The 17,809-nt window shown below is 37.1% G+C and overlaps 2 protein-coding genes across 6 annotated transcripts; one reads left to right on the top strand and one right to left on the bottom strand.

Annotated features, from left to right (window-relative positions):
• Positions 1-3,679: 3,679 nt before the first annotated feature.
• PPP1R3D (protein phosphatase 1 regulatory subunit 3D) lies at positions 3,680-6,617 on the bottom strand. Its single transcript, XM_027850421.1, has 2 exons — positions 6,498-6,617; positions 3,680-6,336 (listed from the first exon to the last, which is right to left on the bottom strand). Exon 2 carries the CDS (start codon positions 5,954-5,956, stop codon positions 5,054-5,056), a length of 903 nt encoding a protein of 300 aa, XP_027706222.1. The 5' UTR covers positions 5,957-6,336; positions 6,498-6,617; the 3' UTR covers positions 3,680-5,053.
• On the top strand, positions 5,788-16,112 carry FAM217B (family with sequence similarity 217 member B). Of its 5 annotated transcripts, none has more exons than XM_027850376.1 (5): positions 6,735-6,773; positions 7,409-7,575; positions 9,062-9,173; positions 9,267-9,352; positions 11,162-16,112. In XM_027850376.1, exons 2-5 carry the CDS (start codon positions 7,481-7,483, stop codon positions 12,366-12,368), a joined length of 1,500 nt encoding a protein of 499 aa, XP_027706177.1. In that variant the 5' UTR covers positions 6,735-6,773; positions 7,409-7,480; the 3' UTR covers positions 12,369-16,112. The 5 variants fall into 5 exon arrangements, with proteins under 5 accessions (XP_027706209.1, XP_027706194.1, XP_027706201.1 ...); XM_027850384.1 differs by having other exon boundaries at positions 6,736-6,773; positions 7,409-7,570; XM_027850408.1 differs by lacking the exons at positions 6,735-6,773; positions 7,409-7,575 and adding an exon at positions 5,788-5,861.
• Positions 16,113-17,809: the final 1,697 nt, after the last annotated feature.

Below are 17,809 nucleotides of genomic sequence, written 5' to 3'. Positions count from 1 at the left end.
ACCATATAGAATCACCAAGAGAAAAGTGACATTAAAAATGATGGCTTTCTATGGGGTTAAGGTTTGTGATAATGAAAAGTACTGTGCAGATTTCTAAATGACATAGACCACTCTCCTATTCAACTGTAGGCCCAGCTCATCCATCTGCAGCATCTAAGATTTATATACTAACTCAATAAACTATATTTATAACCTGGGTAATCCATTTGGTTTCTCCACTGTGTATAGCGTGGCTGAACTCTTGAGAGACAATGGATTACTAAGGAGGGCCTCCTGTGTTCAGAGGCCTGAAGTAATCAGCAGAGTAATCAACACAGGAGCATCCCTAGAACCTCACATATCAAAAGGGGAAAATATTAAAGAGCCAGTAGATGTCACTACTGCCTAAGAAGTTTGCTATCTTGAATATAAGAGGTACAGTAAGGTTCAGATGCTTTAAAAATTTGCCTCTAACTTTTAACCCATTACAACCCAGGCCTCCTTAAGTTTAAAGTTGTATTATTACAATTTGTTGGACAGAACAGTTAACAGTGTAGTAGAGAAGAGTAATTACTGCAACTTACTACTTGTGTGAAGTTGGTCAAGACACTTTATTTGGGTCTGTATCCTCAGCTGCAAATTTCCATGCTTCAGCAAAAGCTTTACACTTCTAGAGAAATAATTGCAAGGATGAAATCTCAAAGAAAGGCCAAAATTGCCTTTAAAAAGCAGTTCCCTTTATAAGGTTTTTAATCTGAAGTCTATTAACTTTTAAAAAATATTTTGATAATTGTATTGCAATATTTGTTTCTTTCGTAATCTTTTGTATTTTATTTTATGCATTTAAAAACATTATTCTGAGAGTCCACAGAACTGCCAAAGGAGTTCCTAACAAAAAAAGACTATGAGCAGGTGCTTTAAATAGAATCCTCTTACCCACTCCTGCTCATTAGCACAAAGAAATCTCATTCAGCTTTTAAAGTCCAGCTCAAATGCCACCTCCTCCATAAAGCTTCCCCAGAGACCCTAGTAGATAACTTTCCTCACTTAACACCTGTTTTTTTTGAATGCATGTATAGTAGTTATTTATATCCAGAGTGTCTCCTTTAGTTTTAAGCTTTCACAAAACTGCATTAAGACTTTTGGGACATGCTATATTTACTATCCCCAACTATACTATACATTGCAAGTGAATTATTTTAGTTCTTTGCAGAGTGCTCTTAATTTAACAGAACTTAATAAATTTTTATGAATTGAATCCTTGAACTGAATTTCTTTTTAATAAGGAATTACTTAAAAGGACAAGTTGTGCTTTTAAAAGTACTTGGGAAAGTAGACAGTGTTTAGGACAAAGAACTAGTTTTGAAAGCCTGAAAATGGAGTAGTAGTGTAGGTATTTATTTCGGAAGTCTATAAATAAGTCTGAAAACAAACTCAATTTATCTTAACCTAAAGTTACCTAGTATCTGTAAACTTTTTTTTTCCTTTTTAAATAATGGCTGGCCAAAAGAAATGAACAAGCTCAATTCTTTCTATAGCATGCTTTTTGGGTCCAGGGAGTTTTTGTGGTGATGGACTGGTTGTTGTTTGTAACTAGACTTACTGTCACTATAGATTATCCACTGAGACATGAAAATAGTATTTGCTTTTTTCCACAATGTAGCATTGGACATGTAGAATGAGGTAGTAGAAAGAGAATCTGACTTAGAGGTAGTCAAGAGATGTGAATGGAGTCTAGTCTTAGAAAGAAGTATGGGCAATTGATACCTACATATTGGAAGTACCAAAAGAATTTCATTTTAATATATAATAAAGTTTCCTGGGCCACTTTATACTAAACATTATACACATAAAAATAATTTAATTAACTATTATAATTTAAATACATTTTCATTTGCAGTAAAATTGAGGGATGTGCTTTGCAATGAATTTTGAAATAATGAAACACTAGTTTCAAAATTAATTCCACACCTTCTGATAACGATGTAATTTTAAAAAGCTTCTCAAGTCAGAAATGAGACAAAATGATACTTGAACTCTTATTTGTGACTATTTTGTGATTTTATAAAGGTAAATGTAAATATGTTCTTTTTTTTCTGAATCCATGACGATCATCTGTGCTTTGACAAATAATACAAGATACATGAATAGGCTTTAGTGCTTAATGTTCTTTTGAAAATTTAGCATTATCACTCCAATACACAAAAATTCCTCCTTTACGCTAGATTATACTACTACTTATATGGAGGCCATTGAAATTTTAGGATAAAACCAACACATTTTTGCTAAAATAGAATTAAGCATTTTAAGAGAGAAAAACTTGTGTGTGAAATAATTTAAACCAAAGTTATACAAAGGTGGCAAGGAAAAAACTCCCAATGGTGCTAGAAATAACAACCAATATGTGTATATATTAAAACTTTTAATAAGTGGAAAAATGGGTGCAAAAATAAAAAAAACCAATGATCATATTAAAAATGATCAAGGAGAAAGCCCACTAATTATACAATCCAATATAATATTTCAACAACACAGTTGACGTTTAATATGGATTTATGTTCTAAAAAGAGCTTTAGGTGTTCCATAGCTTCCCTATTGATTAGTTAGCCATATTTGGTCTTTTAATTGTTCATGGATTCCATCTTTTAAAATTTCCAAATCTTAACCATTTTAAAGGCACCTTGAGCTGATCTCATCAAACCCTAAAGATGCACTATTCAAGTAAGATATATTAAGATATTTTCTATTTTTCCATACACAGAACACTTTGTGACAGGGTGAATTTTACATATTCTCTGTGGTCCTTTAGCTACACTCCAAAAAATTTAGCAAACAATTTTGATATAATACAAAAAACACCCAACCACTGTCTTGTGCTCCCCCATCTGGCAGGGGATAAGTGCACAGAAGCCAGGACTACAAAGGCCTTTGGCTTAGTTCCACAGTAAAACAGGAAATGCAACTGGGCCTGTCTCTCTCTTGCATGACAGTGTAGGGCACAATTTTTAAGAACCAGCTATGGCTCAATTTCCATACAGAGAATGGGAGATCTAAGATCAAGAGGTTACAGATACAGTGCTTGTGTTCTCTTGGATTCTTAAACACAAGTTATAAGCAAAAGAAAGTAGATTAAAATGCAAAAACAACCTTGAAATTACTAATTTCGCAAATCCCAACTGATATTCAAAAACTTACATCACAGTGTTGGCTATAATATTTTCCATCTGAAATCTTAGTGAACTTGTTGACACCTAATCTGCTATGCTAGCTGTCAGAGATACCACTCAGCACCATAAGAAGTTATTATTGTACTAATGACTTCTTATTTAATTGTGGTATGGTTTTAGTAAATACTGTCCTATCCATGCAGTCCTCAGGTTGGAGAGAAGGAGATATATTAAACATTTTCAAAATTACAAATTTAGAGAAAACTAAAAAAATTATTTGGAATTTAGAGTTCTCTATTTTCTGAAGGCACAAGAGATCACAGCTAAAATTTACAGGTATCTGATACTGCCAGACACACAGTTTAAATAGTTTTTAAAAAGTACAAACATTGGGGTAGCTAGGTGGGACTGTGGATAGAGCACCGGCCGTAGAGTCAGGAGAACCTGAGTTCAAATTCGGCCTCAGACACATAACACTTACTAGCTGTGTGACTCTGGGCAAGTCACTTCACCCCAAATGCCTTACCAAAAAAAAAAAAAAAAAAAAAGGACAAATATCTGTGGATTTATTACCATCACTCTTTTTGCTGTTGATGAATGTCTTGTACTTTTATGTAACATCTTCACTCTGAAACATGACTAATTTCTTGATAGTTTAACAAACATAAGAAATGATCTAAACTCCATAAATGGAATAGTAAAAGCCTCTTTCACCTGAAACTGTATTCCGGATTTAGGGACAACTAAACTAATTTAAGGCAAGGTTTCTTAAAATGTTCAAGTAGTTTCAAATCTAAATAGAATAATTCAATAAAACACACATATTGATGCAGACAAATAATTATTAGGCTTCTATAATGGAAATATTTTAGGTAGGAAAGCCAACTGCAAGAACATTTGTATTTTGGCAGAAGTAATTATGTTTTAAATCTATTCTACCTTTGGCTCTTGCCCATGTACAATATAGACCCTCATGGGTAGGGAAACCACAACACATGAATGGTTATGTGACTCAGTTTACATTTCTGTACTATTACTAGTACTCTACTCTTACAGAGATGTAAACCGTGGATTGACAAATAAACATGATCTCATATTTGATTGGAGACGTGACCAGAATACCATAAAGTACCATAATGTTCTTCACACTCACAAAGTGGTACATTCTGTTTACAGCTGGCACAACACAATCAACACTACTCATTCTTTTTAAGCTTATTAAAAAGATAAATGTCCCTATTCTTGGGAAGGCATTTGTCTGCAGGAAAACATACCAAGATCACAAATGTTAACAGTGCCTGAGCTCTATGGACACATTTGGGTCACATGCAAAAATCAGAGTCCTTCCTACAAATCTAGGAGAGAAATGACCTTTCCAAAAATACTTAGCAAAACCTAATCTCCACAGGCAGTGCTTGCCAGACTAGTACATTCATAAATACCACATTACACAGTAGGACTCGGTCTCCCAAACTAAAAAATTAATTTGCTAGAGCACATACACATGCTTTAAAACTTTACTAGAACAAGTTTGTTTCTAGCTTTAGGATAAAGGAAACACTGCAGAAAGTAGGCCTTGCAGACAGACAATGCAGCTCCATTCCATTAGCTAAATGGTTTAGCTTTTAGACGAATATGCCATGAAGTCCACGAGAAAGGGACAAAAGTTATTATGGCCCTTCCTTCATTCTTATTTTAACATTTCCTTGTAATTTCAGCTAGTATGGCTCCCATATAAAATAGGCCCTGTTAAGTATTGACTTATGCAGAATAATGTGTTAGAAATGTTCCAAGATGTTCACAGGGATGACAAAAACTTCAAAGGTTTTAAATAACCCCTATGGTACTCTTCCTGAAAGTAAACTTCACCCCCCCCCAAAAAAAAATAAATTCGCCTTGACCCTAACTCAAATAAAGTGGATCCAGCTCTCCTCACATTCCTGTGGCATTTTGAGAGGATGGGTCTGGCACCTGAGACTGTAGTTTTGACCTTCATTGTTATCCCAGTACTCATTCCCCCCGACTCGGTATCTAATTGCAAACTGGACCACTGAACTGAGCCCCAGAAGGTAGGGGGGTACAGGGAAGCAGAAAGTGAATACATCTGAATCCCCATCACTGCTGCGCCAGCGGGCTCCTGCTTCCTGCTGGGTCCGCCAGCAGTTGTAGGTGTAGCGTACAGTCACCTGCTTCTCGAAGGCCACGTTAAGCACCCGGATGGTGCCGCTTAAGCCCAAGTCTGAGCTGGTGACCCGCTCTAGGCAGACGCGCTGGCCTTGGAGCCGGATAGAGAAGTCGCTGCGGTCCGCTGGTTGCGGGAAGTCCGGAACCAGGCACTGAATGGTGAACTCCAAGTCCTGGCTACTGCAGCAGAGCTCGGAGTTGATGGACAGCCTTGAGAGGACATGTAATGGAACCGACGGGTCTTCCCCGACATTGAAAACCTTCACCTGGGTCAGCTCCAGACCCAGGGCATCTGCAAATCGCACCCGATGCTGTCGACTGCAGCCGGGTCTGCACTGGGCCCCTGCATTCCCCGACGCCTTCTTCCTGCGCTCGGGGGAGCTGGGGAGCGATCGGGCCCGGCGGTAAATAATGGGCCTCAAACAAGGGTCGCAGCTGGAGGAACCCGGCTGCTGTTGGTGGGCCTGGGGTCCTGGAGCCGAGAAGGGGTTGCTTGGCCTCCGCGCTTGGGACATGCCCCGGTCCAAGTCGGTAAGGCTGCTGAGGCTCCTCAAAGCAGTCCGGGGTACGGACTGACGCAAACAAGGGGAGGGGGCCAGAACAAGGGAACCTGGCCCTTTAGACATGTCCGAGAGTTGCTGAAGAGATTGAGACGAGCGACCTAGAATCCAAGCTTCTCTCCTTCTCTCCCTCCCTCCCTCTCTCCCAGTCTCAGGCAGTTTCCAGCACGTCTGGCAGAACCTTTATCCAAGCTCCTGCAATAACCAGAGCTGTCACGATACAGTTGCACAAAGGAGCTTAGAACTGAAGCCACTGGGGACTCCCTTCAATCTCCCGCTGCCACAAGCGCCCGAATCCTTTTCCGTTTGTTGCAATTAAAAAGATATTTCAAAAGGGAATGCTTTTACTTCCCCCTTCACCATCAGTAACTTGTAGGAGCCGCCACAGGGGTTCGGGGAAGGGGGTAATTCGGGAGGAGGAGTAGGGTCTTCCCCCTACTCCTAAACTGAAGGAGGAAGGAAAAAAAGGTTACGGGAAGGGTAAATTCCCCTGCCCCACCCACCAACCCCACACCAGCTGTACAGCATACGCGATTGCAATTTGAGAAGGTGCTCCCTAGGAGCCGAGCCCCTGCCCCACCCCTTCCGTGACGCCAAACTCGCTTACCGGAATCCCCTATTCCACCAGCCTCAAATTGGGTTAAAAAACTAAAAGGTTGTCCTTGCTAAACAGTCCCCGAATTTTTTCTCTTCCTTCCTTCAAAGCTTCTGACAAGCTTCTTCAGCCACTCCCTCCGTAGCGTGTCGCAGTGGTACCTCCCCCCAGTTTTTTTCTTTTTCTTTTTTTTTTTTTAATTTCGGTTTGCTTCAGCTGCAGCCTAGCTCAGCGGCAGCAGTTGCGGTAGCAAGCTGCCGGGAAGGAGGCAGATACCTAGAAGGGGAAGTAAGTCTGGCTGCTTAGTCACGTATTTCTGTGCTTGCGAAAAGGAAGCTCTAATCAATTTATGTCAGTTTGACAGGACGGTGTAAATATGATATTTGTACAAGTAAAAGCTAGAAAGATGATAAATTACTGCTGCGGATACCTGGATTTTTTTTTTTTTTTTTTTAGTCAACCCTTGGGGAATTATTTCATTTGGTGGCGGAAGCTTATTCTAGGAACTAGCTTCGCCATAATGGTCCCATTGACCATATTAACTGCAGCGCTAAAGGATGAACCATTTTTACCTGACGGCTGGAGCAGCTCTGCGTAAGGTGAAGCGTCATTTCTGCACATCACCCATAATGCTTTGCTGGCCTAAATGACTGACGAATTCCCGGGGGAGGGGGCACTGCTGTGTTTCTATTTTTCTGTCATTCACTAGCTGGTGACAGGAAGGCAAGGTTTAATTAATATTGTGTGATGAATAATGCAACTGACTTTAATCAAGCAGTGGAGCATGGGAAGCAATTTAGCAACTAGAATTAGTTGGGTGGTTTTTAAAACCACGTGAGAGAGAACGGTGCATGTTTGTTTACTGCGTCTTTAAGATCTGATGACATTTTTCTTATTTCACCTTCTTACTTAAATGTACAAAGAGCTGGAGCCTTTGGCTTTACAGCGAAAAGGTGATATGAAAAAGGTGCAAACGTACTCTCTTGGGAGCAGTTATGGGACCAGGCATGAAAGATTGCCCCTTATTACTGCCCAGAGGGACACAGAAAAAGGAAAACCAGACTTATGAAACACGCCAAAGAATGGTAACGTAAGGAAACCTATTTTTTTCCTTCTTTATGTTAGTAAATATTTTTCGTTCTAAGTTAAGTAATTGTGATTTACTGGAGCATTAAGTGAATTATATTCATATATGCATATACCTACAACTTATGTCTATGTATGTGTGCTTATATATGTAATTGTATATATGTATATACTTTGAGGAAAGAAACGATTTGGATAAGGTATGTTAGTAAGAAACTAGCCCCACACTGATGAAGCTGTTTTAATGGATACTTCTTGACTTAAGAAATATCACGTGATTCACTGGTGACTATTGTGGCCCCAGGGTTTCTTAATGAGATTTAATTTTAATTAATTGATTTACATATGATACAGTCGTAGAGTATTTGTGCCCCAAGCCCCCAAAGGATAATCGGCCACTCATTAAATGAAAAATTTTAAGATGCTTTCATTAAAGAAATGACGTGATCCTTGTGTAAATTTCCATTTGTCTTTTCCAGAGACCTTTTTCTTTCATGAAATAAGTATGTTTTCCCTTTTAATTTGAATACAACTTAAGGAAATTTTCATTGATTAAATTTAAGGAGCTTTCCTTTGGTTTTGTATAGTCAACCAGCCATTACTTTTAGGCCATTACTTTAGGTTTCTTTTGGCGGAGGTAATTTTAAAAGCGTCACTGTATCTGTACTGGATGATAAACTTTCACTTTACTTTTCATGTAGGAATATGTGAATGAAGCAATGAGAAAAGCTTTTATTAAGTGCTTCCACTGTGTTAAGCACTGTGTTAAATTGTTGTTGTTTATCCTTAGTTTGTCACTGTGTTAAGTGCTGAGAACATGAATACAAGAGCAAAGACCATCCTTGTTCTCTAGGATCGGAGCTTACACTCTAATTATTTGAGGGAGATGACATTGATTAGGAGAATAGTGGCCAGGTTGGGGCATTTTGGTCTGCAAAGTTGAGGTGAGTGGGGCCATTGGGGAGTAGATTGACATAACTCTTCCAAGAAAAGTGGCAGAATTGATTATTTGATTGTTCCAGAGCTGGAATTGGAATGGGGTTGGGGGGAGGGAGGGAATGTAAGGGTAACCTCGGAGTAGCAAAGTCAAGTTGTCAACAAGTTGGAACAAAGTGAAATTTATCTGGGTCCTTCCAGATACAATGGGCTGTAAGAGTCAGTTACCACACTGTATGTCATTATTACCCCAGTTTACTGTCACCAAAAGAATATATGCTGTAGAGATATAATTTAGAGCAATTATAGCATCATGATCTTGTATCTTGTAGACATGTTTGTAGGTACAGAAAAGAGTTTGTACATTTCTAACTGATGTCTGAAGAGTATGGGAAATATTAAAGCAACTGTTTTTTACTCCTAAGTTTTGCATTGAGCTTTTATTTTTGCTTTTAAAATCTTATTTGCTTTTTAACAACCCAATATTGATGTTAGGTTCATTTGCAAGAAATATTATTAATAATAACTTAAAAGAAGTGTTCTGTTATTTCTAGTTCCAACAGTGGAACATCCCTTCCAAATATAAGAGGAATAAAGAAACCATTTCCTCAGCTGACACCATCTTCGAGCAGATTGAGTAAGAATAATTCCAGCACTACAGAAAAGGTAATGTAATGTTTGTAGAAAGAATTTGCTCAGATTTCATGATCAGTTTTTATACTTTCACAATGATTCTTACTACATATTCCTATTTCACAGACATCTCACAGCTACCTAGATGATGTTCAGTCACGGAGTTTTTACAAGAAAGGGAATAGGATGAATGAATCTTGTCAGAAAAGCAGGTAAAGTGTTTTTTGTATAATTCCATTACTTCACAAATTGGTTCCTAACATATGGTAAAATAGATCCTAATTCTGAAATTGCTATTTGTAAATAAAGCATATTTTTTCTATGCACCTGTATAGCAGAGTCCTAGGGCCAGAACCCAGAGCTCTTGACTCCAACTATGTCTTTTCTTCTATACCATACCTATAGACATGCTAATGTCCATATTCTAAAGCCTTTTGCAGATTATCTTGTATGACTTTGATTTAAAGCAAATTACTTAATCACTCTTATTTTCTTTAATTTTAACAATTTAACATTCTCTTGTTAAGAGCTTACAGGTAAGGCACCATGCTGGACAAACGAAGACAAAAATGAATCCGTTCCTTTAAGGAACAGAGAGACTTTATTTTACCTGAGGGAAATAATATTGACACAGATTTGTAAATGCAAGATAACTTGAAGAGTAAGAGAGCGAAGAGAAAAGAGAGGGGAAAGAGGAGAATTTTGGGAAAAGGCACATTTTGGGTATATTGTAGAGAGAATTCTTACTAGGTAAGGTTTGGACAAAATGACCTCCGAGGTCCCTTCTAGTTCTAAATCTATGATCCTATGATCATTATAATTTTAGATTTATTTTTGAAACAAGTTACATTTTTTATGAATCGAGGGTATTGTAAATTACAAAATGACACATCTTTGCCTAGAAAGGTTCCTGGGCATTGTGCTTGCCCTGTATTACCCATTTTTCTGTAATTACCAAAACTCAAATTGCAAGCCATTCTTTGAACCACCAGCATTCTCATTATCTGAGTAAGATCCCAGATACTTAAGAATTAAGCTTTGTACAAATTTTGATGTGTAATCCCAAAGAAAGTTATTTTCCTGTAACATACTCCTGTGGACAAATAAACCAAAAAAAGTAAAATCTTTATAGTTTGATGATAAAATCTTATGAGTTTGATGTGATGTTACTAATAGTGCTTGTACTATTCATTAAATCCATTTTATTCATTAAACTTTTAAAGTGTAGTACTGTCCTTATTCTTTCCATTCTCTAGCAGTTTGGCTGCTTCTTGTGAGACATTGATTTTGCATTCAGTTAATCATAATTTTTTTGAACATATCTCTAAATTGAAAGCATTCTCTGAAAATATATCTTAATAGGGGTTTAGGTGATTTGTGTTTTTCCTGCATTTTAAATGTAAAGAATTTTTAGTAGTTCACAAATCACCACAGCTTTCATTGATGATTAAGTTCTGTGAGACATGCACTTTGCATATTATTTACATTTAAATTAAAGATGGGCATGCAAACTAAAGCTGTGGATTTTACTTGTTAATGTTATTAAGCACTGTTTATCACAAACACCACAGAATTATAATTTTGACAGAAGTTTTTTCAAATGTTTATAAAGCATGCAAAATTTCTCTAAAACTAATAATGAAGACATTTAAGGAAATGTAGTAATTGAAGCAGGTGTCCTCCTTCTCCCCATCCAAACACTGTCTTAAAGTTTAATAGTTGAAGGGAAATTGAATTAATATACTCCTTTGGGTACTTCTTTTTGGGAAGAATACTTCTTTTACATAAAAAAGACATGATTGTACTAAATGTCCTCCATCAGTACATGGAAAATTTAAATATTCTGGGTCATTCTACCCTTTCTGCAAAGGAGTATAGGGGGCCCGTATACTAATACTGTATAGTAATTGAAAAGTAAAACTAAAGGGTTCCTATTTTGTTTTGATTTCTAATAACAACCAGATGAGTTTTTATCTTTGTGTGATATATTCTAAGAATGATGGCTGCTTTCTTTTCCACAGCAGTATGAATGTTGGCCCACATCTGAATAGAGCAAAGGGTTCAAAGAAGAAGGATCCCTTAGAAAAAAAGCTGAGTAAATCTCAATTACCCCTCATTCCTTCCCAGTTGAAAAGCAGTATTATAGATGTCTCCCGAAGGACTGAGGATGAACTTAAAGCAAGTAGTTATATGGAAGGAGACCCTAAAAGAAATATTCCAGGATCTGTTGCTGAAGCTACCCCATTTGGTTCCAGATTTCCAGAGCCTTCAATGGGCAAATTATTTCTTGACTTTCAGTCATTGAGTATTATTAAAGAAGATGCTGATGAGGACAGCGCAAGTGATCTTTCTGATTCTGAAAGAATTCCTATTCCACCTTCTCCTTTTACACCACCAGAACTTAACCTTAGAGCTGAAGAAATTGATCCAGTTTGTTTTGTTCCTCACACTGATCAAGGCTCTGAGCAAGCTGAATATTACTATCCTGACTTCCTTCCACCCCCTTTTAACTCCTGGGATTTAAATAATATGGCTTCAACAACAAGCACAGAGTACAAAAATGAGCTCCTCCCACAGACCATAGAGTCTCTTGGGAAGTATATTGATAGACTTGTTCAACTAGAGTGGCTACAAATGCAAACCGTACAAAATGAAAAAATAAAGCTAGTCAAAGCCAGGCCTCAGACTGCTCCTGGTGCCTTATGGACTGCAAAGAGCCCTGGAAAAAGCAGGCTGTTTCCAAATACTTTATCTAGCAGGATGTCAGTGCATCCTGAAGGGCTTACAAAGTTTCCCCCTAGCCAGGCAGTTCATCTTCGCAAGAGAGAAGTTCATTGTGAAGAAGCCCACCCATCATATTATGTATTCCAGAGTTCTCCCAAAACTATTGACGCAATTAGTAGCAGGTCATGTCCCCAGAAGCAAAACTATGAAATGAGAATGAAGGAAAAGAAGAAGAAACCAAATGAAGGTGCAAAGCAGCAACTTCTGGAATTGCCATGTAGTGACAGTAGTTCTAAGATTCAGGCTAGCGGTAACATTAGAATTCCCAAACAGCCACCGATGCTTCTTTCCTCAGTTGATCATCTTACGCCCCTCAAAGCACCCATACGTCCAAATCCTAAGAGAAATGGAAATGCAAATAACTATGGACCTACCAATAAAGCCACAGCAGGGAGAGAACTCAAAACTAATGGAGGGAAGCAAGCCTCCTATATGTTCAAGTAATTTTATTTTAAATAGATAACAACTAAATTATAAAGGTCATTCAGAAAGCTACATATTAATATGCCTTTTGATGAACAAGACTGTGACTTAAGTCTTACCAAGTGGGACTATCTGTAGGAAATTTGTTTACTTGACATTTCAGTGGCTTGTATTTTTTTTCCTCCTATGCCAAGGGCGTCATCTCAGAAGTGTCTTTTAATGAACCTTTTTCTATGTTAATAATCTTAGGCTGATAATGAGAACCATTTAGGTAAAAATAAACTCTCTTGCTTGAGAAGATACGGTAAGTGCCATATTGAATGAGCAAGACTGAATTCTTTTTTCCTGGAGAAGAGCCAACTAAGTTTATGGAATAGCCAGCTAGCCCAGATTTAACTATGCAGAATGGATAGAGTGTTATTCTCTCTCCTGATTTCCCTTGCACATAAGTAATACACTATTTAAAATGGTGTTGGATTATAGAAGTTAAATAGTAAAGACTTTTCTTTGCATTCCTTCTCTCTCACTTGCCTTTGCATTAGCCATATAAGCAATAGGGTCAGCTTCATTTCACGCTCTAAGAGAGCGCTTCAGTTTGTCCTCAGGGTTATGGAATATGGAGTTTCTATTTTGAGCTAAGTCGTTTATCACTAAATTGCTTTCTCTTAAAAGTCTATGGATTCTGGTGTTTTAATACTTTTAACAGTCCAACATGGGAAGCAAGTATGTTAAACTGAGGACTGTTAGATCTTTTTTTGAGAACTTTAAAACTTGGTTTAAAATAAACCCAGTTTCTAAATGTACATATTTCACAGAATTTTTTTTTTCCTAGCTAAAAATTGTTTGAATATGATTTCACGTTAGTGGAGGGTTGGGATGAAACATTTGGTATACCAGAAATTTCTGGGAAGTCAGATTGTCTCTGAAGGGAGACATAATGAGGAAAATACTTTTAGAATTTGAAATTACTGTGCCAGTAGTTCAGTAAATCAACATGGAACTACATTGAATGTGGCAGACATTAAGTTACAGGTCCAACAGCTGCATCCTGCAGAACTTCTTCAATATAATTTATTAAAGACAAGCACAGCATTGTCCTATTTGGATTGCAAAAGCACATATGGGAGGACAACTGAAGGAGTGGGTGGGCTAGGGGTAGTAGGCAATGCAGAAGCCTACTCCTGACATCTCCAGCTCTTCCCATAGGGCACCCAGCTTGTCCTGCCTGTCCTTGTGTGAATTGTGATTAATAACACGTATTTGACTTCTAGTTGTGTTATTCAACTTATTGACTTTCATAGGCTTCAAAATTCTTAGTTGTTTACTTCTTGAAAAATGGTGCACTTTTATGACTTTATTTCAGTCATTTAAGTGGTTAGTCTATTTAATCATATTTTTCTCCTTTTTAATCTTTTGTCTGTCAAAGTTATGATAAAAGTTGATTGGAAACTGGCAATGTGAAAACCAAATACAAAGATTTCCTTTTGATGCTTTCTGAACCTTGCCTGTAGGTTAAATGTCATTTAAATAGTTGTATAAGTGACAAATGGAAATTTCTAAGGACCACATATATTTATAACAAAATAGTGTGCCAATATTAAGTTTTAAGATTACTTTAAGAATATGATTTTGCCATCCTAAAATTTTATTTTGAGGATACATTTTTCTTTAATTCAAATACTTTCTCAGGTTCTTCTTCTTAAAACCTTTATTCTTCTTATCAACTGGTTACAGAAGCTCTTCCTTTTCATCTAATAATTCCTGTATCTATTTTGTCCAAAAAAGAAAAAAATAATGTTGTACATATACTACTAAGTCCTACTTCTAACATTCGTAAACCCCAAACATACTGTGGTAGCTTTTGCACTAGTATACGCATGATACATGGAAAAATGTAGTGCATGAATTGCCTGCCTTTAATGCTGTTCACATGTAGGGTTCTGTATGCAAATGTGCAGCTTTATGCCATGCATCCTTCTCTGGCATTGCTGCTCATAGAAGTGCCCCATCTATGTAGAGTACAGTAGGCTAAAAACAGTTTTCTGTATATAAAGTTACAACTTATAGGACTATAACCTGTCATCATTTTTTGCTCAGTTTTTGAAGTATTACTTTATGTTCTTTGCTGGAGGCATGTGGTACTTTACTGTGTGGTGTCATAACTATAAAATCTAAGCAAGCATGCTTTGATAGAGGCTGCTTGCAGTGAAACTAAATGACTAAAATTGAGTTGCCACCTTTCCCTATAGTGGAAGACTTGGGTGGTAGTTTTGAGAGCCTGAATTAGTTTGAATGCATATTCTTACCTTATCTTCACTCATTTTATGCACTTGAGCTGCTATCTCTCAATGACCTAAAACCTGTTTCTGTAAACACATCTATTTCCAGCTTACTTAATTGAGAGCGACTGCTTTTCAAAAAAGAAATTCGTAATGGAAAGGTGGAAGGAGAATATTAATATACCAAACAGCATTTTTGAGCTTGAAAAAGGGACAGGTTTTATCTACCTTTATGTTTTCACTCCCCCACCCGCTCCCCCGGCCAGATTGCTTTGATTTTCCATAACATTTTGATATGCTAAGATCCCCTAGTGAATAGCCTTTTTCTTTTTTTCTCCCCGAGGTTGATAATAGAATTGTCCCAACAGGTAAAATGCCAATTCACTGATTTATGATGGGACAAATTATAGAGGTTTACTCTGACACATGAATCATATTGTATCAGATCCCTCGGTGACTTAGATCCTTCCCATTATGTATATGAACATGCTTGTGAAGTACAGTAATTAATTCCTAAATTTTATCAGAATACCGGCCAGTGCCCTGGATCTGTTTCTTCTAGTGTACTTCAAGAAATAACACATTTTCAGGAAATGGTTTCTGCAATTGTAGGACTTGTCCAGATGTCACTTAGACTGTCCAAATTGCTGCCCAACATGAGCAACAAGCTTAGGTTAATGAAAACTGTAATAGCACAGGAGTAAGTTACAAAAGATACCAATAATCAGCTAGCATTTATTTATTTGTTTGTTTGGAAGCATTCTCTTTATTGTTGAAGTAAACTTAAATCTAAAAAAAAAAAAGCCAGTGGCTAACAGCTCAGTACAGTACAGTGGTACTCGTGATAACAGCTGAGATTTTAGGTTGAAGAAACTATTCAATTGTCTTTTAAGACATTTCAAAAGTTTCTAAGAGATTAAATTCTGAATATCAAGGTAACAGGCTTAAGCAGACTTGTACAATAAGATGATCGCACTATCCTAGAAAGCTACCCAGTATCTGTCATGAAAATGTCATCTGGAGGTTTGGGAGCTCCAAAAACAAATTGAGAATGACATATAATGGAGCAACTGTGACATTGGCAACATAATGGCCAGCGGAAAGATGTGGCTGTATAATAGCTTGGAAGGAAGAAAATGTATGATAGTTTTTGAGCCTGTTGTTTTAAGTTGCAAGAAAGACACAGGAATTTCCATGGATATTAATTTTCCTTGTTTATTATTTATTAATGTCTTAATTTTCCTTATGCACATATTAACTCAAATTACATGTGTTTAACTATTAAAGGTACATTTCTAGAAAATAACAGAGAAGCAGAGCTTCTTATTAAGAAACAGTTGTGAAGGGCACTATCCTTGGCATGCTTGGATTATTTGCTGTTACAACTGTTGTATGCTTGCCTTTGCTAATGAGAGTGAATAAAATAAACAGTATATGTGACTCCTTGGGCCTCTGCTTTTAAATAAACAAAATCATGCTTATCCAAGGTGGGTTCTTTGGTTTGTTTTATATGGTATTTCATTCCCTGCTTCAGCGTGTTACTTTCTAGCTGTGAAGTCAAAGAATAGCTGAGGAAATTATTTAGCATTCCAAATTCTAAATTTATGGAGTTTCTTTTAAAAAAATTTTAATATCTTGAGATCTTTTGTTGTCACATTTCATTATATATTTCTCTCACTCTCCACCCCAGAGAACTGTCCTGACAAAGGGTAAAAATCAGCCCCAAAAAACTAGCCAACGTTATCAAATAAGTATGATGCATAGATAGTTACTTCCACACAGAAGGGAGGTAGTTGTATTTTCTCCTGTTTTCTTTAGAGCCAAGATTGATCATTATGATTATACAGTAATCATTTCAATTGTTTATTGTAGTTCTTTCTATTTACATTGAAATAGTCATTGTGTATATATTGTTTTCCTGATTCTGCTTTCTTTTATCAGTTCATATACATTTTCCTGTAAGTCTCTGTTTTTCTATATTCATATTCATTATTTCTTTTGGAGCAGTAATATTCCATTACATGTGTACCACAATTTCTTTAGTTATCCCCCAATATTTAGGCCTCTTATTTTGTTTCCAATTCTTTGCTACTACCAAGAGTGCTGCTATAAATATTTAGGTGTATTTGGGGCCTTTTTTTTTTCCTTCTCTTTCATATCCTTTGAGTATATGCCTCACATGAAACCTCTAGGTCAAAGGGAATGGACATTTTAGTGACATTCTTAGTATAATTTATTAAATTTCTCAATTGTTTTATCAAAAGCTTTACAAACCTTATATTATTTAATCAATGTATATTTTTCCCCCAAGGGCAGGGGGGGATATCCTTTCCTACAGCCCTTCTCTGATGTCTTATCATGTATGGAGGTCACTCCAGGTTATCAAAGGCTATGCCAGCAAACACAAGCCTCTGTAGGGTCCTACAAAAAGTAAGAAGGCTTTGGACGTGGGCCCAATAATATCAGCCAGCATTATATAATGCTTTAAGCTTTGCAGAATGCTTTATATATGTTATTTCATTATATCCTCGCAAAAGCCCTGTAAGGTAGGTGCTATTATTATCCCCATTTTACAGATGAGGAAACTGAGGCAAACCAGTTAAATGACTTATCCAGGACCACACAGCTAGTAAGTGAGGATTCCTCCCCAGGACTTACTGACTCTTAAGTCCAGCTCACTATCTACTATGCTATCCAGATGGCAAATGGTGGACTGTTTCTTCAACTGAGAAACAGACTGGTAAGTAAAGGTAAGTGTGTTACCAGAGTTGACCAACCAGTGATTTTTTTTTTTCTGAGATGGGGAGGGAGCAGCCTCTTAAGCAACATACTGTGTGGAGTGAACTCTGCACAATGAACCACAATGAAATTAGATCTTTGAAAGTGCTGGAGAAATAATAAAATAATGAAGCTTTGTGGGTGAGTGAATTGTCTGTGATTTCATTGGTGTGGGTGCTTCCACTATCAAGGAAGGTTGCCACCTGTTCAAAGCTTTGTTTTAGGCAGCTTCCTGAAGCTTAAAGGTGACTTGCACCTTGTCACACAACTAACGAGTATCAGATAGAATTTGGCTCCTGCTCCTGCACCATGTCATTTATCTATCTGTCAGTCTGTCTGTCTGCCATCTGTCTAATCTCCAAACCTCATTTCGTTGGTGTAGGAAATTTCAGGTGAGAAATCCCA

This window comes from Vombatus ursinus, unplaced genomic scaffold (assembly GCF_900497805.2).
Source record: "Vombatus ursinus unplaced genomic scaffold, bare-nosed wombat genome assembly UNPS02000580.1, whole genome shotgun sequence".
NCBI classification, from domain to species: Eukaryota; Metazoa; Chordata; class Mammalia; order Diprotodontia; family Vombatidae; genus Vombatus; species Vombatus ursinus.
Note: the sequence above shows the minus strand (reverse complement) of the source record. Positions and strands in the feature narration are given on the sequence as shown.

What these genes read in the sequence shown, in the direction of transcription:
- PPP1R3D (XM_027850421.1), bottom strand. Translation starts at nt 5,956, where the DNA reads ATGTCTAAAGGGCCAGGTTCCCTTGTTCTGGCCCCCTCCCCTTGTTTG.
- FAM217B (XM_027850376.1), top strand. Translation starts at nt 7,481, where the DNA reads ATGGGACCAGGCATGAAAGATTGCCCCTTATTACTGCCCAGAGGGACA. An exon ending in ATTCCAGCACTACAGAAAAG is followed by an intron (nt 9,174 to 9,266) that starts GTAATGTAATGT and finishes CCTATTTCACAG; the next exon opens with ACATCTCACAGCTACCTAGA. An exon ending in GAATCTTGTCAGAAAAGCAG is followed by an intron (nt 9,353 to 11,161) that starts GTAAAGTGTTTT and finishes TCTTTTCCACAG; the next exon opens with CAGTATGAATGTTGGCCCAC.